Source organism: Frieseomelitta varia, unplaced genomic scaffold, assembly GCF_011392965.1.
Source record: "Frieseomelitta varia isolate USP_RPSP 00005682 unplaced genomic scaffold, Fvar_1.2 scaffold_411, whole genome shotgun sequence".
In the NCBI taxonomy this organism is placed as follows: domain Eukaryota; kingdom Metazoa; phylum Arthropoda; class Insecta; order Hymenoptera; family Apidae; genus Frieseomelitta; species Frieseomelitta varia.
The window spans coordinates 288294-308249 of NW_025110159.1; the positions used below are offsets into that span (position 1 = coordinate 288294).

Here is a 19956-nt window from a genome sequence, read left to right on the forward strand (position 1 = left end):
AGGAGAAACCGTGCAGCGTGCGCCCGCGTGTGCAGATAAAATATTGCTTAATTGACGGTTTAGCAAAATATTGACCGATCGTGCTGTAAAAACTGTATTCACCTTTCACGAGGATTTATTTCGTTTCTGCTGTTATTTAGGCGACGTTCGGCAACTACTAGTTCTTACGAAATTGGTAATTTCGGCTAATTTCGACGTTCTATCGGTATAAAATCTTGTTCGCCGTAGGCGTCGAAGATATTGCGTCCATAAATTTTATGGTTCCGTGGCCGCGAGGGATTGCAGGCCTACAGCCCTACCGTGTACAATTCCCTGCGAGCACGTGGAAAATCCGCAACTTAAATATTACCCTTCCCTTCATGGTGAATTAATCTGTGTAAATTTCCAGCTAAAATCGTCTAGAAAATCGATCTTCTCCGGTTCCCTGCTCGGTTTCTATTTAATCTCGCACTCGCACTTCGTCGCGGCAAATGGATCTTCCGCGGACAATTTAATTGTCCGATGATGAACGTTCGTTATTTCACTCGTCAAAGAATTTGATCCGATTACGAGTAAACGAGGCAGTAGAGCCGAAACAGAGAAACGGACCGGCTGAAAAACAATTTGCCGAATCGTCCGTAAAGAACGGAAGGGGGAGGGGGAAGAGGCGAACCTTATTAAACAGTTCGGCACACATGGCCGTGAATGAATCAGGCTTTGTTTAACGCAACTGGTTGCAATCTCGAGTCGCAACCGGGCTCGATTGTAAAACGGAAATATACCGGGCTCGGGGGTTCGTGCAAATACAATACAACGCTAATGACCGTTGTAAAGGACCCTGGCTTCCGTGTCATTTATGTCGACGATATTTATTCCAGTATCGCCGTCGGTGCGACACTTATGAATGGAAACTAAGCAACAGATTGCTTTCCCCGTAGTTCGTAGCGACGGTTTCAGAAAGTCTATCCTCCGACCCCTACCACCGCCTCTCATTCAGACGTGCCAATCGAGTTTACATCCGACACCTTCAGGTGACGTTTGTTAATGTGCAATCTCCACCTCCACCTCCACGAGCAACTTCCACCTCGTCGCGAGAAATGTTCCACCCTGGCAACCCCTTGGAGAGCGTTAGGATACGTGTCACCGTTACCGCCGTAATGTCCGTTCCTATCGAGACAAATTATCGCCCCGAGGGGTGTCTGTTCGTGGCAAAAGCACCACTTGTTAGTACATCGAGAAATATAGATTCGCACGGTATTTTCACTGTCGATTTGAATTTCGACAAATTGAATTCAAGCAGTTCGAAACTGGCGAAAATGTTCGTTAGACACGTTCCGTTCTATACCGTGCTTTTTGTTCACATGCGATTGTTCGAATGTGTAAATACCGTACGGCGAGTGTTCTCCAGTGGAACAGAAGTGGAACGACCGATTGAGGCAAATTTTAGAAATTGGTAACTCGATGCACAGACTAATAACGAAAGATTAGGATAATAGGAGTGTCAGATAGCACGAAGAAAGTTCTAAGATATGCCCGAGACTCTCCCGGGCAATTCCAGAATTTGCAATTATAATAGGAGCTTCTAAATGGAAACTGCATCCTTTTAGAAATTAATTTCACGGTTCTTTGCATTGAAATTGTCTTCATTTCGTGTAATAAGAACAGATCGTACGGCCTTAGTTTTATCGTTCTTTAATTAAGCTGTAACCATTTCTGAAGAGATATTGATCGCTTCACACCTACACAGCGATTCAGATGCATATATTATTACGAAATTGGAACGTGACTTTAGATTATTCGTTCCAAGTTCATACGCGACAGAGACAACGTACACAGCGCGATTTATCGAAATCAGAATAAAATTTCTCAATCAAAAAAGCAGTTGATCGTGCGTCTTAATGAATTCAATAAGCACATAAAATATTGCTTCTCGAACAGTGGACGATCGCAAATAAGGTTGCGAGTTCAAAAGTAATTGAAATAAAAATGAATTGGACTAAATCAAGAGCACCCTCGTCATCCACTTTCAAATTGCTTTACGATACGAAATGTATGGAAGTAATACAGCTATCGCATCTTGCGATCCGACTCGCATTCAATCCTCGAAAAGCAAAAAAAAAAAAAAGAGAAAGGAAACGAGAAGAAAATAAAAGAAAACGGATGAGAGGAAGGGGGACAAATCCCGAGGAAAAGTAATTCTACTCGGTCGTCGTATTATTCTTTTATTTTTCTTCTTTCGACTTATGTATATACATGTACAATGTATTCAGTATCGTCAACAGCGTGGCTGTTTTTTCATTTTACACACTACCTAAACACACCTTTCAAAGACCGCGTTCTGTTTTCAACGAACAAACGCGTGGCGAAAGTAAAGCCCCGCATCGGCGAACACACGGTAATAGTTTCGGGGTGGAAAAGCACGAATTTCCGAATCTTCCGTGTCGTTGAAATCTGAAATCCGCGGGCTCTTTAATTTTTCATGCATCGCGCGTTGGACACGTCGACACGGGGTGGAGAGAGAAGACCAATGAGGGGCAAATGAAGAAAGTGTGCGGGGGCGTTTTTCAATTTCGATACCCTTAACCTTCCAGCTCTATCCCCGGAGATCACCATTTTCACGTGATAAGCCATAAATCTACACGTTACAAGCTCTCAACGATCGACAGAATCGTGTAACACGGCACCGGGTGATTGAAGATTCCCGTCTCGAAATACTCTGCGCGAGGACGAAGTTTGATCAGTGGATCATTCCGAGAGAAAATCCAGCGAATAATGCAACTCGATGGATTCGAGTGGGATTCCGGTCACGTGCCCCGACCGTGCGAGCGTTTTCGCATTTTAACGCGTTTGTTCGTTAAAAAAGATGCACGCAACTCGTCGCGACCTCCGTTCGCTGAGTCAATTTCTGTCGAAAGGCGTTCTCGAACGAGACGTTCTCGCGCCACCGATTCGTGCCTACTTTCTGATGATTGTTAAATCAGTCGTTCGTTCGTTCGATCGGTTTCTAGATTTGCTCGTTCGAGACTCGTTTCCTTTCATGGCGAACGGAACCGCGCGGTACGCTGTTTCTAATCAATAAATTACGCCCTCCCACCCTTATCATTCACGGGGAATTTCTCACCGATTTTTCCAAGATCACGCTACGATATCGCTCGATCGTTCGCGCTGCACGATCGCAATGACTTCTATCCCTAGAATGGAAGATACGGATATCTCGAGCGAAATACCCAAAGTAACCGATATCAACGAGAGAGATACTCGAGGAATCGAAGATTCCTTCGAGCCTATCTCGACACGAACACGCCAGGTACACCAGGATTGGGAATGTGGCCAATTGGATTTGCGTGATTCGTGGAATTCTCTGCGTAGAGAATCTGACCATTGATCTATCTCGAGTTCCACTTCGTACCCTTTTTTTTTTCTTTTTTTTCTTTTTTTTTTTTTAAATAGATTCTACGTATCGATCATGCACGTCGCTTCAAACGTCGCCTCTAAAGATTTCTAATAGGAACAGAATATTACGACAGGCGATCAACCCTTTCGCGCGGTAAAAGCAATCCTAATTTTAGGAAAATCCTTGAAGAAAGATCGTGAAACGGGCGTTACTCTCTGTCGTCGATAATTGACAAGAAGAAAACGTTTTCCGCGATCCGAGAGACGTTTGGTCTTGAAAAGATTGATACGTGTGCACGATAAAGTGACACAATAGAAAACTTCGCAAGTTAAAAGTCAAGTCCATTTTGTTAGACACTAATTAAGCCACTATTGATTCTTACAATAAATCGGAATCGAAAGTCGACAATGATATGTCAAATTTTGAACATAGTTTCCATTCGATCCAATGCCACATTCGATTCCTCCGACGTACCTGAACGTACATATATGTACATACATACACAGGCAGATATATGTATCTATCGCGTGAACGTTTCTCGTGTGCCGAGCGAAATTAAGATACAAAAGACGATTCTAGGAAGACGAATCCCGCGACATCTGAAACGAACGCATGTTCGATGCACGCGTACTATTTCATCGTGGACGTTGACGACAGTCTAAACAGTGTGTAACTGACATTTTACACTCGTGCAAAGCTGTCTTACGTCGTCGGTTGCTTGTCGAATTCTAGCAATTCCTGCCTCGATCGCCCATGGCTTTTGCATCCTTTGACACGCCGGCCATGTTACCAATGAACCGTACAATCGTCAGAGCACAAAAGGTCGGCTCTGCTCTCTTGCCGAATTTCAATATTCCGGATGAAAAGCTCGCCTCTAAAATCAACCGGCTCCGTTGCACGTAGCTGGTCTTGCGGTATCAAGGATATCAGACCAAGTCGCGGAGAGTCGGGGGAAAAGAATGTTATTTAAAATCGAGCGATCGACTCGATGTTACGCGTATAGACACGCCACGAAAATGAAAGTCTATCCGTTTCGAATGGAACATTTCGGTCTAAATCTGACTGTTGGATATTTACGCAAACTTCAAAAATATAAATTTATACCATTAGAGAGAAAGAACTAGAAAAAAATTTGTTTTATCCTTTAAATTTCACTTTGCTGATCTTGTGCATCTTTGCATGTTGCACGTGCATTTTGTACGTTTAATAACAAATTATAACGGATGCGCCACATCTTATCGGTTTGTACATTTTTACGTACATACGATTTGTACGTACCGGAACGTATCGTTTCTGACGATAGCCGAACACGACTTGGCGATATTCAAATTCGCAATTTCACGCTGCATCGTTCACGTAGTGCACTGCCGTTTTGCAAGTCGATCCTGCATGAACGTTCGTCGATACTCGCATCTGTGGTCGCGACCAAATGTAACGCGACGCCGTGAATAATTCTATGCGGAATCTAAGAAGAACTAGTGTGCCGGAAGAAAGGAATCTACATAAGCCGACGATAAGATTGTGCCTCCAGGAGGAAAATGATCGCGCGGAAACCATATCAATTCGACTCGACCGCGTTCACTTTAAAAATAAGAAACAGAGGAACACAGTGAGACAGACAACAGATCTACGTGGACTCGCGCTGAATCTAGATACATATATTTAAATGTTGTTTCTTTTTCTCGAGCTAAACCATTTTGCTTAAGCTTGATAGGACCACGATTGTTTACCTTGAAAAATTGCCGAGATTTTGATGAAACAAGTCTCTCATTCGATGAATCTGTTCGCGAGACTTGTTTACTGCTAACAGAGCATAGAATGGAAACAATTTCTAATCTTTCTACGGACAAATTCGTTGAAATTTAAAAAAAGATAATTCTTATTTTCTCGTGAAAAATAGTACATACCACTGGTGAATATTCGCGAAAGAATTTCATACATTCAAGAATATTTATGTATAATAACGTTCGTGCCTGCCAACGAATATCTTCAAGGGGTAAGTATTTCAAGAAAAATCGTAGTATAAATTTGAGATATGAAATCGCGTATATCAACGACGATTCTTTCTAACGATGGAGAAACACGATTCCGTCGTAAATGACACAAGGAACATGACAAGATTGAATCGTGATTTATAACACAAATACTTTCTCAAATATCAGCGAAATATATCCGACATGACGGTTCTTTGATAAAACACAAGCAATTTGGTCGCTTATTTCGTTTACTTTCACGAAGGAGCAGAGAAAACTCACGAAAAATTCAAGTCTCGTTTGTCCGTCGCTGATAGCAGTTTCGTCTCGGTCGTTTTCCCGCCGGTAAATACGCGAACGCCGGTTCGTTCCATTCGAAACTTTTATCGTCCCCAGGTGTACTCGCTGCAAATTAATCGAATCATTTAGGACGCTCAACGATTTTCACCACGGGCGAAAAGAATTCAATCGAATTTCTCTACACGATCAGAAAATACCTACATATTCCACCGTATCAAGTGAGATACAACTATTTCTGCCTAACGTCAGAAATTCATAAGAAACACACCTGATACATGCTACACGCGACACGACCAACGTCAAAAGCGAGCGTGCTCCCCAGCGTTATTTGCACCGCACAATTTCATGCACGTGAAACCGAAGATCAATAGCGTGTAATCTCTAGTGAGAGTCTAACAAAGAATCATTTAAAAGAGACGTTCAACGTACACGCTATTCGAGCCGCTCGACATATGTTTAACACCGGTTAGGTCGGCTTGTACGTACATACAATTTACGTTACACGATACGTACACACGAGACTCGTTCCAGTGCAACACATGCAAACTGTCCAATATCAAGTTCAACCTCGAACAGTCGACCAGCGTTGTTTGAAGCTGAATCTTGCTCGAATCCGTCCTTGCCTGTTCCCTTTCCAACTCGTCGAGAAGATAATAGTACACATCGAGTAGAGATGATTTCGTCATTGTATATCATTTAATAGAGAAACGTCGGGTGCTGCGTCCTGTTAATCCCTCGAGTTCAGACTTCTTCGACTACTTCGATACTCGTTTTAAAATAATTTCAATATCAAACAGGTCGGGTTGATTCACGCTGTAGACGTGAAAGTGGTCTCGTTAAAGATCTCCTTTGGTCATTTCCTTTTTTCAATGTGTATCGATGGAAAGATCGATGAAAAACACGTCGAGTCCGCATCTCGTTACGTACTTTGAAACGTTCCGACGGCTTCCTCTCGGGTGACATAGAAAAGCGTGGAGAATATTTTCAAAGAATCTCTGATCATCAATACCAAACTTTAAGTCGTATTTTTCGAGGCGAAACTTTTTCGATTCAACCAGGGATAGCGTAGCATCCAGCGAGTGAACGGTTAAGTGCGAAGAATGAGCTGTAGATACGTGGTGAATACGAATCTTGAGAAAGAAACGGAAAAAAGAGGATGAGGCGACTTTCGTTCAAACTTTCTCCGAATCTTGCGATCAAATATTGATTTTCCCTCATCATCCAGCGTTGTTCGTATCTCTCCATCGTTATAGCTTTTGTTCTCCTCAAGTTAGTAATTTCTCTTCAATAACTCTTCTTCAATAAGTCAAACAGCGAAACAAATTTCTAAAAACCCGACGATCTAACCCGTTGTTTCCTTCTGTCGTCTTCCAAGTTTTTTCGGTCTCTGTACTGCCGTCAATCACCGTTGAATTAAGCAAGGTAAACTCGGCTTTGTTTCACCCCCGGAGTACTTCGACCGACGTTCAACGCCACGTTAAAGTACACGTGTTAGGGACGAGCCTGACAATTTCAACAATGATCTACACGCCATTTTCATTGTTTCGTCCAAACAATGACTGAACCTGTTACAGTGCTTCTTTTTTTTCTTAAAGTCCTGCTCCGTGGAAGAAGCGAAGAGCGAGGAATATTTTAAAACGAAAGTTGTGACGATATCGATCTAATGTAGCTCGATGAGTTTGAATAGTACATGCACGATGGTCGTGTAACGACGAAAAAAGTTCATCTACTCTTTACTCTACCAGTTCAGAGAGGAATGTCTTCGAGAAACCGACTCCTCTGTGTCTTCGTCGCCGACGAGAAAAAAAAAAAAAAAAGAAATCGAAGAATTCTGCATCGTTGCTGGAACATGATCTCTGTCGATCGGGTCGCGTCGATTATTCTCAACAACCTGCTCGTTTAGCCGTTCAGCTAATTCAGACCAAGGAAGAACCAAGAAGTATGCTGATTTACTCGCGGACAAAGACAAACTCGTTGTAGTGATTCCAACGATTCTCTTCGGAATCCACTCCGGGCTTCAGCTGTTCCGAATTGCTGCCAGCGGTGCCGGAACCGCAGCTACCAGCCAGCTTGAAACCTTGCTCTTGAAGCATGTCGAAAGCTTGCTCGATGGAGCTGTGCTTTAAAAAGAATCTAGAGGTATAACGGTCGGTGGTACCGTGGTCTGGATCGCGGCTCTCGTTCAATGTCTCCCCAAATACGTCTCTGCAAAGAGTCACGCGGCCGCATACGAGGATCCTCGACAGCTTGCGAAACTTTACATCGGCCAGGCCTTCGCGGCCGAACGCGAAGCTCCCGCGGTAACCGACGGTTATGTGGCCGGATGTTTTCTTCCCGGAGGAGGTCAAGGAACCGGAAGACTTGCCGTTCTCCAAAATGGCACGTTCCAAGCCGGGTAGACCGTAAAAATTCGCTTCCTGCTTCAATCTCTCCTTCTCTCGAAACCCTTCCGGCAATACCAGTGCCTGATTGCGTAGGAAATCGAGGACATAACGAAAGAGGACCCCATCACGATCCAGGAAGTACTTTCCCTTGGCATCTTTCTCCACTGATGTTTTCCCCGAAAACAAAGCGGCCAAATGGGAATCGCTCTCCCGGGTGAGGGTGGTGAGAGCGGTGGTGTAAAATACACCGCCCACGTTCAACTCCACCACGCTTGGCACGGCTTCCTGTTGCTGCTGGTCCGTTTGCTGCTGATCCCCCATGCTTCTGACGCTTCTCCGATAGACTCGTCTCTCGTGTACACTCGTCTCGTGGACAGTCGCACGGCGCGACTCGAGTCAGCGGCGTACGTATGCGTGAGAGCAACGAAACGCAACGGGATGGTGAGACGTACAACGAGATGACAATGACCAATAGGGACAAAACGGGGAAACGACGTATATATACGCACACGTAACACGCTGTGTGTTGTTTATTCTCGCCGGGAATCGTGTGTGACGATACCGATTGCACCCCGCAAAGCGGACACTTCTCTTAAGAGAGATCACACTGCACACAGCACCGTGAAGGATCGCGTGAACGGCGAGAACGGGTCCGATGTGTCGGGTCAATGACCGAGGACAGCTAAGGGTTGTTACGAGGTGGACACACTCCAAGGTAGATCTGACTCCGAAAACGTGCTCTCTCGAAGCTAGGGACGAGAAAGACTGACGATGAGAGACTGCGCCTACGGTCGGTCGAGGAAAGCCGAGCTTAGCTCGGCTCCGTCGCTGCGCTTCCTCTCGTAGACACTTGGCGCGCGCGGCAGGACGCACCATTCGTGTGTATTGCGAGAAGCCTGATACGCTGGCGCAGAAGGTGCACCTACAACGCGCGCCGATCCTCGAACGGTGGAAACGCGCGCACCACCCCCTTGTCATTCGATCACTGCACGCGGACCGTCCGCGTGCTATCCTTCCAATACCTTTCCGATATCTCCTTTTCTCACTCGTGTGTCTCGATAATTGATCGCTTTAAATTCCATTGACTGACTACGCTTTCCGATAATACCTTGCTGGCACCCGAATTTTATTCGTCGATATGAATTTCATTGGTCGCTCTGTTCTACTCGCCACTCGAGCGAATAACGCGAACAAAAGGAGAGTATCATTCTTTGCTTACCTTTGAATATCACCTGTAGTTCCTCTCTCCGTGATATATCCTTGTTTTTCTCAGCCTTGACTAATCGTATCGTCCGTTGTTCCGCCATTGTTATTAACCAACAAATACGCGGGAAAATGTCTGCTCAGCATCCCACTCTCGTGGACCTAGATTCAATATGATATGATTAAACTGTAAGCTAATTTGCTTCAACAACTGTTTACACACATTAATATACAAATATTCATGATGCAATTCTCGCACTCGATTTCTCAGATAGCTTATGAATAGATGCATGATAGATAGAGCACGATAGGCTAAGTTATATAAATTTCAACTCCTGATACAATTAAAAGGACTTATCGGTAAATATGTGCAAACCTTGAAGACATTCTATCGACGCAATTTCTGTTCCTCCACGTAGCTTCGCTTTTATACCCGATAAAACCGTATACGCGCAGATAAATTAAAAAGAAAAGCGTGACGTCGAATATTTGTGATGAACACTCGTTTTATCGTTGAAGAATTAGCGCCCTCCCTACTACTTATCCCCACTTTCTGACCAGCTAGTTTCACGAATGGCCGAAGTAGCGCGCTGATCAGTCAGGCTGAGTACGTGAATTGGATGGCCTGCGATGGCCGCTGTTAACGACGTGGAATTATTACAGTCATTTGCGAATTACAAATCAGTACGTTACTAATGTTATTTTCCTCGTATTACGTCAAACGATTCCGTGAAACAAACTCATGTCATCTAATAATCTTGCTCGTGTTGTTGCACAGATCAACGTATGTGAACAACTCGCCCTTTCATCGTCCGTCGGGAACTGGGACGACAATTCCGCGGGATAAGTTACTTTTGGCTCAGAATTTCGAGTTTGGTTGTCGTGTCACAGAACGATCCGAGGAAAACAGCAAAAATGCCAGAGCGAAGAAAGAGAAATGTGAAAGAGGATTCCAAGGGTAATATTCTAAAAAATGATTCCTGGAGCAATGGACCCGACAGCGAAGACGATCAAGCTGGCGAGAATGAATTGCTTAATGAAAATACAATCAGTCCAAGGTTTGTAAGTTTATCTTACTATTTCCGAATACGCCCTTCGTCGTGATCATTATTCAAGTATCGTTCACTACTTCTTTCACTCATCAATTCTTTCTTTGTTGTTTCTTTGTTTCTTCTTTGTTAACTGCTGCATGTACTATTTGCTAGACATTGCGCTTGGTTGCATATCTCAGATAAGCTATTGCACGATGTCTCATTGTCAGCAGCTTAGAGTGTTTTTTTGAAAAATTATTTTAGGCCTGCTAGATCCAGTAATGAAATTTATACTTATTTTCTAATCATGTTCACTGCGACGAACAAGATAAAAAGTTATGAAACACTTTGAGAATTATTTCTTTTCAAATCTGTAGTTTAGTAATCTTTGGAATATACTAATAAACTGTCTTGTCGTTTTATATTCTTTGTGCACGAGCAAAAAATATTGGTGTCATAAGTGACACAGTCTGAAAAAGTCAGTTGTGTTAAAACACAGAAATTGAATATACAATTAGTATTGATATTAGAATACATTATAAATTATAAAGTAGATTATTTGTAATATCTAACAATGTTAAAAACATTGTTTATTTACAGTCATCATCTATCAACTCCAACAGATCAGCCTATCTGTAATATGACAATGTTTGCTGAGGATAAAATGCGTCGAAAATTGAAATTCTTCTTTATGAATCCTATTGAAAAATGGCAAGCAAAGCGTCGTTTTCCATATAAATTTATTGTGCAAGTCATTAAAATTTTGTTGGTCACTGTACAATTATGTTTATTTGCACATAACAACTATATACATGTAAATTATACTTGGGATAATCGAATCGCTTTCTCACACCTTTTTCTCAGAGGATGGGATAGTTCTTTAGAGGTAATATATTACTTAAAACATCGCTGTTTTAGATTTTCCACATATAAGTAGCTAGTGTTGGTATATATTAGTAAATATAAAAACTAGTTGTATTGTATATTTGATCATTTTTACTTTCAGGTACCAGTTTATCCACCAGTAACAGGGCCTTTAGCAATTTATAAACGAGATGATTTCTATAGTACAGTTGATTACGCTTTAGATGGCTATTATAATCTTAGTAATGCAATTGGATCGTATTCGTATACTGCAGAAGATAATTCAGTTGGTCCAGTTGTTTTATGCTTGTATCAGTATAAGGAAGGCATTATATTTGGTTTTAATGAAAGTTATGTCTTTGATAAAGAAATTATAGAAACTTGTATAAATATTACTTATCAGATTCATAATGAATTTAATACATCAAAGCTCATGTTGGCTAAACAAAACATTAATGTTAATTTTTCAGCTCTTGTTGGAGCTCATTTAAAATTTGCTTTAAAAACGGTTAATTTGAAAGCTGCCGGACCTATGACACCACCGGATTGTTACCAGTTTAATATTAGAATTAATTTTGATAATCGTGATTTCGATGGACAAATGTTACTTTCGTTAGATGCCGAACCAAAGAGATTACAATGTAAAGGCGATACGCGTTATATAACAGATAATCGTATTGAATCAGCCTTAAGAACTCTATTAAATTTACTTGTAATTTTAATTTGTACTATATCTCTTATGTTATGCTCAAGAGCTATATACAGAGCACAATTGTTAAAATTTGAAACTATGAATTTTTTCAAAAAGGCATATGGAAAACCGTTAAGCCTTGAAGGAAAATTAGAATTTTTAAATTTGTGGTATGTTATGATTATCGTGAATGATCTTTTAATTATTATTGGTTCGGGTATAAAAGAGCAAATCGAGCGGAAACAATTCGGTAGTGATCATTGGAATGTGTGCAGCATATTTCTTGGAACAGGGAATTTACTTGTCTGGTTTGGTGTATTAAGATACCTTGGTTTCTTTAAAACGTATAATGTTGTTATTTTAACGTTGAAAAAGGCTGCTCCTAAGGTAGCACGATTTTTAATATGTGCAATCCTTATTTATGCTGGTTTCACTTTTTGTGGCTGGTTGATTTTAGGTCCGTACCACATGAAATTCAGATCACTCGCTACAACTTCCGAATGTCTTTTCGCTCTTATTAATGGAGATGATATGTTTGCCACGTTTTCGGCAACGTCCCTTAAGTCGCCGATGTTATGGTGGTACTCTAGAATATATTTATATACGTTTATTTCATTGTATATATATGTGGTTTTAAGTTTATTTATTTCTGTGATAATGGACGCTTATGATACTATTAAAATTTATTATCGCGATGGCTTCCCGAAAAATGATATACAAACTTTTATTGCGACATGTACAGACGAAGCATCTAGTGGCCTTTATAGAGAGGATTCTGAGAATAGTGATTTATCAGAACTCTTAGATCGCTTTTGTTGTTGTCGGAAAAGGCCCTTTTACGGGTCATTCGCAGGATCAAATACGGAATTTTCAACAAAATCGGAGCAAGCTTGTGGAGGAGCAATCTGTATATAGTGCGTTAAAGGATAATAATATGTTAGATAAATATTATGGCTCCATGGCAGATACGCGGTATTATGATGACAATTTCATCGTGTAAATTATTTTTTGTAAAAATTTCTGTATTTTTTATTTCTGGTCATTTTAACCGCAATAAGATGCTGCCATTTTGATATTTCTTAAGATATTCATATAGTATATTAAGAGTAATTAATGATGAATTTATTATTATCTTATTAATAATAAAAAATACATTATCCATTTTATCTCTAGTAGTATAAAATGAAATATTAAATACATTTTAGCATTTAGGAACAAGATATTACTAATAACAAGAATGGTTATGTATATAAATTATTTATGTATATAAAGTATTAATGTACCAGACATAATTATAAAATATTGTTTTTGATGAAAAATTTTGTAATACATATAAATACACTTCTTGTCAAACAGCATTTAGATACATAAACAAAATTATGATATACCAAAGTCAATGAAACAAGTAATGCACAGTTTTATATATACACAATTTATAAAAAGATTAGATGAAATTAATTCTATAGCAATCATAAATAAAAGAAAATTATTAAACAAAATAAGTGTATTCAACAGAATGTTAATATGAATTGTTAAATTCGTTATACGTGTGCATTACGTCAATCATTTTATATCTACACTATACATTGTACATGATATATCAATGCCTTTATATGATTTCATTGTAAATTTTATGAAATTGAATACATTTTACATAAGATGAACGAAAAGCACAATAAAAGAACATAGGTTATATATACAATCAATGAAATATATTTATAACATACCATAGAATACAATAAAATTATAATTTTTTGAACATGATGTTTTTCTTTATTTTTTCCTATGATATTTAGCTAGAAATAAACAGTATGAAATTATTTACATTCTCAATGAGTCATACATAATATGTACTTTAAAATATCGCTGTAGACATGGTAAAAAATGAAAGTTTATAACCTAAAACTTATACAAAACTGTCTGAATAATTTACTTCATCAGTGATATTATCAAGAAATTCAAAAGCTAATAAATTGTTTAATTTATAAACTAATACGTTAACATATTTTTTTAATATACCTTTCATTATAAAAAAAATATTGTCGTTTTCAAGTTGTCTTCATCCTGTAAAAGGACAAATATGATTTCGTTCATCCACGAGAAACATGAGTGTATAGTTTCATTGGACTCGTTTTACCATGAATAGTTCATCTCTTATAGTTTTATGGTATTATTGATTTTTTTATTTCAATTCATCTCACACAGAACTCAGTGCAAGTGGAGTGCACCGACCCAAGAAACGAACAGAGCTGGTCACTGACCGTACCTAAACCGATTCACTGTTTACATCCCGTTTTACATTTCGAACTGTCAAGGTAAAGCGTGGCGATCTGTTATTGTTAAGCTTGAGCGCACGAGAGAGCGTCGATTGCATGAAAGTTAAAGTACTTTTGCGAAATAAGTGCCTTAAGGAAATTAAACGTGGTGTTCGCGAAAAAATAATTGTTGATACTTTTTTCCACAAAAATGTCAAGAATGAGCCATACCGGAACGGGATCGAACAAAGTCGAACTTGAATTTCTGTTCTCAAACAAAGAAGGATCTGCCAGTGAACACAGTATCTCGAGCATGGTATCCAGTATTTCTGTATCGCAAGATGAAAATTTTCGCGTGTCAAAACACGCGGAAAATAGTTTCAAAGTTATGGAAAAGTATTTACACGAACAACAATTGACAGATGTCATATTAATTGCAGGTAAGTAATATATTCCTTTGTTTTCAAGTAATGTTTGTCTCTCAGAAATGAGTCATTTGATACTGTATTGACACAAAGGACTTGTGATTATTTCAATAATAAAGAAATGTATCTACAGTGTTATTTTTGATTCAGGAAAAAGACGTTTCCCTGCACATCGTTTAGTACTTAGTGCAAGTTCAGAATATTTTGCTGCCATGTTTACTAGTTCTTTGAGAGAATCTACACAGAATGAAGTTGAATTAACGGGTGTAGATGGAGACGCATTATGGACTTTGGTTTGTTACTGTTATACAGGTATGATTTTTGTAAAAGAAAATAATAGAGAATTTGTGTAAATGCAACTATGCATATCAAAAAATTTAATTGTATGTTTTTTAATATAGGTTGCATAGAATTAAGGGAAGACAGTGTAGAGACTCTTCTAGCAACAGCGTGTTTGTTGCAACTAAATCCAGTTGTTAAAGCTTGTTGTCAGTTTCTCAGAAAACAACTTCATCCAAGTAATTGTTTAGGGATAAGAATGTTTGCCGATACACAGGGTTGTTTAGATTTATTGGAACATGCTAATGCATACACAACTAAACATTTCATGGAAGTTACAAAAAATCAAGAATTTTTATTATTGTCTGCCAACGAGGTTGCTAAACTTTTGGAATCTGAAGATCTGAATGTTCCTTCAGAAGAAATCATTTTTCATGTAAGATTTTATACTATCCATATATAAGAAGAATGTTAACAAATTTAATTTAAGGATTACTCTTAATTATTTTTGATATTAATATTTTAGGCACTGATGACGTGGCTAGAACATGATCCAGAAAATAGAAAAAAGGATGCAAGCAAGTTATTAAGTCTTGTGAAATTGCCTTTATTGTCTCCTGCAGTAAGTTAAATATTTGTCTACATTTAAAGAATATAGATAGATTACTGCAATGAGATAAATAAATTTTATAATATCCATACAGTTTATAGCAGATAATATTGAAAGTAATGAAATGTTCAAAGATCAAAGAGTGGCACAGGAGTTAGTTATGGAAGCATTAAAATATCATCTTTTACCTGAGCGTAGACCATTACTTCAATCAGGCCGTACAAAGCCCAGGAAAGCTACAGTGGGTCATATGTTAGCTGTAGGAGGAATGGATGCTAATAAAGGTAAATAAACTGAAAATAAATAGCAATAAATTAACTATTTAATTAATTTATTATTGTTTTTTATCAGGTGCTACTTCAATAGATGCATTTTCTTTACGTGATAATGCTTGGAAATCTATTGCTACGATGAATAGTAAAAGACTACAATTTGGTGCTGCTGTTGTTGATAGAAAGTTAATAGTTGCTGGTGGAAGAGATGGATTGAAAACATTAAATACTGTTGAATGTTTCGATTTCTCGACTTTAACTTGTAGTACACTATCGCCTATGAATATACATAGGCATGGATTAGGGGTTGCTGTATTAGGTGGACCTTTATATGCAGTGGGTGGTCATGATGGTTGGAGTTTTCTTGATACTGTTGAAAGATGGGATCCAGCTACACGTCAGTGGAGTTCGGTTTCTGCTATGTCTATACAAAGATCGACAGTTGGTGTTGCTGTATTGAATGATAAGTAAGTATCTTAAGTAATCTGGTACGTAATCAATCGTACTATTATTTTATACACCTTACATGTATCTGTTCAGATTATATGCTGTAGGTGGAAGGGATATAAGTTCATGTTTAAATACTGTGGAATGTTATGACCCTCATACGAATAAATGGATACCGTGTGCTCCAATGTCAAAACGACGAGGTGGTGTGGGCGTAGGTGTGGTAAACGGATGTCTTTATGCATTAGGTGGTCATGATGCACCTTCTAGCAATCCTAATGCTAGCAGATTTGATTGCGTTGAAAGGTATATATGTATCTAAAGAATACACATATTATAGTTAAAGTAGAAGTATCAATAATTAATACATAACTGTTATTATTATTAGATATGATCCTAAAACAGATACATGGACTATGGTAGCACCAATGAGTGTGCCAAGAGATGCAGTTGGTGTTTGTGTGCTCGGTGATCGACTTATGGCTGTAGGAGGTTACGATGGTCAACAGTATCTTACACTTGTCGAAGCGTATGATCCACATCTTAATGAATGGGAACCAGTAAGTGTAAATTTACATCGAATATATATTTAAAGATATATTACAGATATTTATATTACTAAACAATATTATTTTAAGGTTGCACCCTTAAGTACTGGTCGTGCTGGAGTTCCGTGCGTTGTTTTAAAAAATTTAACTGGTTTTGGATTTGATTAATGCCAAAATTCTGCACACGCTCAAACACGAAATCTCGAAAACAAATTGAAGTATTTTAGCTGAAAATTTTAAATAAAAACTGAATTTGTAAATGTTACTATATTATAAAATTAGAATTATTTTTATCTATAAATACATATTTAAGAATCATTCAATACGATACGGATAAAGTAATGTTTGTACTCTATTTGATACGGTACGTGTACTATCATCAATTTTTATATATTTATACGTATGTTTTTTGTATAAACATATTCAGATTTATTTTTAACAAATACATCTTTTATGTCAAACAAATTTATTTTTCTTGTCGAGGAAATATTTTTATTTATACATGTACTCATATATATTTTGTGAATATATATCTTTTTTAAATAAATAAAATGCTCATTTTAACTAATTCATTGAATTTTTTATACTCTTGACAAGATGACTATTTCATAATCCTAACAAGCAGGAAACGTTCTGAAATTTATTAAAAGGGCAATATATTATACGTATTATAATATTATATCTTCCTAACTGTTTATAAATTAAATTACCGTGGAAAATCTGATGCAGATCCAGCAAATTTATGTCTAACCATAAAAGTGGCAATTGCTTCTGCTACTTTATCTGGAACATCTTCATGTACCGCATGTCCACATGCTGGTAATACTTGCATTTGAAATTTACCTAATAAATCAAGATATAGTTTTAATATATTTATAAATATTCAAATAAAATTTAATATCAACATTATACCTTGCATTTGACCAACAGTGAGTTGTCTATCTAATCTATCAACGCCAGCTAGCAATAGAACTTTTGGAACTGGTACATTTAAGAATGCTGTTGATAGATCCTTAAACCATCCAAACCAATGTTGTTCCGTTCGGGATAAGTCTATCCTCCAAACATATTTTCTAGTAGAAGTGACATTGGTTGGGGTAGGTGGTGGTGGCATATTTACTGGTTCTTCTTCTTGGATGATATCTTCTCGTGGAATCGTAATTCCTGAATCACACTCGCACGTCGATTGTGATAACAAACCAATATCGTGAGTGGCTAATTTATTAGTTTCGATGCTACAGCAATACGAAATGTAACATGAGAAATCAATTTAAAAAAGGCAAATATAATATAAGAATATATGTCTTCAAACACTAACTTTTTTATTTGTCCAGGAACTGACACCTTAGCTGATTGTACGTTACGGATTTGGCCACTTCGCACACTAAAATGTGATTAATTAGAGACAATCTTCTATAATTTCGTTTTTGATTATACAAAATAAATATATAATACATTAATACATATATAAATATATAATACATTAAAGTAAATAATATTAGTTTGTACGGAATCAGTCAAAAATGTGCCTTCCTTCTGAAAAATGTGCTTAGAATAGCAAGTTTTGTTTAGTAATCAAAAGTACACGAAAGACACATAATGATGTAATTATTTCATATTCTTTAAAGTTTAAAAAATACTAACCACCACTCTATGGCTTGAGAGATAGAACTAAAACTAGACGGTCGAGATCTTAGAAAACTTTGCATAGATGCTAATGCATCCATAGCTGTTCCTTCAACAACGTCAATAACTCCTAATCCACACAAATTTGAGATTAATGGTGCAGCTCTAACAGCCACTGCACCACCCATACTATGACCCACTAGGATTACAGGATTATTTTCTGTTGTTGCATTCACTATTGCTGCAACATCTCTAAGAAATAGATAAATCAATTAAAATGTGATACACATACACAACTCAACTATATATTATAACTGTTTAAAAGTCATGCTCTTACTCTGCCAAGGTGTCAGCAGATAAATCTTCTTCATTTGATGTTTGGGTATCTCCATGACCTCTAAGGTCAATTGCCATAACTTTACATACTACCATAGTCATAAGTGATTTCTGAAACATGTATGATATAGGAATTGTTTTGGATTTTATATAATTAATAAATACCTACAGTAAATTCTGCCCATGTCAATGCACTATAACCACCTCCATGTAACAACACTAATGTCGGACCCTCTGTACCCTTAGTATAAATATGAAATGTGTCATTTCCTATTTTTACATCCTGGGAATGATCAAAATACGGAATCCATTGAACTGGTTCGTAATCTCTCTTATCTTTTGCCTTGCTAACCCTAGTGATTATTAAAATATTTAGTACCGGTAAACTTCAATATTTTCCACTAAATTCATGTTAGAACATTGCTGAATTGCTTTTACGAAAACATTAATTAACATTTCAGTTAACATTTTCAATTTATAATAGTCATAATAAACTAACCTAGAGCCAATTCCAAAACTGACATCCGACGGTGGTCGTTTCGATTTCAAAATTGACTTTTGGAGGGAAGACATATTAATATTTAGCAAATACTTTTGTTTTTTATAGTAATACTGTTGTAATCACAATTATGTCCAGTGGTTTTATAGATACATCACAAACTATATTATCGTTGCCTTATTCACAATTAACGATATGCCAAAACTTCTCTGACAGCTTTAGGTTGTTACTACCTGGAATCAGTATTTCTATCTTCGATCACAGACGAGGTATATACTGTTCTTTAAATATAGAGTGCGCTAAAAAGCCAATGATACAGACGAGGTATATGTGGTATATCTATTCTGTATCTTATCTATGATTTTACATGAAAATTACTATATACATATTATATTTGAATGTTTTTTTCAATTTTAATGCATTCACTGCCTTGTTAATTCAAGTAAGCGTGTCTGATCAAAAGATAGTTTAATAAGCGACTTTAACGCTTAGACAAAGGTTTCATATACATCAGAAATATGTAAACTGTTGTATCTTCAATTTCAATGTAGTTTTGATTTGATACAGCTTGATTTGAACGAAATTTGCAGATACGCTCTTTTGATTCAAATTTAAGGGCAGTATAAACGTTCGGTTTACTTTTAAAACTATTAGGTTTCTTTTTACTTTCATTGATGATAATTTAAGTAATCGTAATTAAATGTTCAGAAAAATGAAAATAATTGCAAGAAAATATTATATTTCAAATATGTTTTAAACATTATTAACAAAATCATTACAGTGCTAATGAAATTTCAAAATTTAGCGCGTGCAGACATACATAAAGGGTATAAGAAATTA

General features: G+C 37.6%; 4 protein-coding genes across 5 annotated transcripts; 2 read left to right on the forward strand and 2 right to left on the reverse strand.

The window, feature by feature from the left end:
- Positions 1-2539: 2539 nt before the first annotated feature.
- LOC122531682 (BTB/POZ domain-containing protein KCTD16) lies at positions 2540-9209 on the reverse strand. The gene has a single exon (XM_043659790.1). The coding sequence runs from the start codon at positions 8349-8351 to the stop codon at positions 7596-7598; it is 756 nt and encodes a 251-aa protein (XP_043515725.1). The 5' UTR covers positions 8352-9209; the 3' UTR covers positions 2540-7595.
- A 564-nt stretch (positions 9210-9773) lies between these two features.
- LOC122531677 (mucolipin-3-like) lies at positions 9774-13578 on the forward strand. Its single transcript, XM_043659783.1, has 4 exons — positions 9774-9917; positions 10012-10291; positions 10865-11150; positions 11271-13578. Exons 2-4 carry the CDS (start codon positions 10149-10151, stop codon positions 12732-12734), a joined length of 1893 nt encoding a protein of 630 aa, XP_043515718.1. The 5' UTR covers positions 9774-9917; positions 10012-10148; the 3' UTR covers positions 12735-13578.
- A 344-nt stretch (positions 13579-13922) lies between these two features.
- LOC122531678 (kelch-like protein 5) lies at positions 13923-16884 on the forward strand. 2 transcript variants are annotated; one of them, XM_043659785.1, is made up of 10 exons: positions 13923-14134; positions 14294-14514; positions 14650-14811; positions 14901-15214; positions 15305-15400; positions 15483-15672; positions 15740-16127; positions 16201-16413; positions 16496-16667; positions 16746-16884. In XM_043659785.1, exons 2-10 carry the CDS (start codon positions 14295-14297, stop codon positions 16821-16823), a joined length of 1833 nt encoding a protein of 610 aa, XP_043515720.1. In that variant the 5' UTR covers positions 13923-14134; position 14294; the 3' UTR covers positions 16824-16884. The 2 variants fall into 2 exon arrangements, with proteins under 2 accessions (XP_043515720.1, XP_043515719.1); XM_043659784.1 differs by having other exon boundaries at positions 13923-14514.
- LOC122531681 (protein phosphatase methylesterase 1) lies at positions 16675-19396 on the reverse strand. The gene is made up of 8 exons (XM_043659789.1): positions 19117-19396; positions 18787-18970; positions 18619-18728; positions 18300-18533; positions 17974-18039; positions 17568-17890; positions 17366-17498; positions 16675-17288 (listed from the first exon to the last, which is right to left on the reverse strand). The coding sequence occupies exons 1-8, from the start codon at positions 19188-19190 to the stop codon at positions 17270-17272; spliced, it is 1143 nt and encodes a 380-aa protein (XP_043515724.1). The 5' UTR covers positions 19191-19396; the 3' UTR covers positions 16675-17269.
- Between the last annotated feature and the right edge of the window lie 560 nt (positions 19397-19956).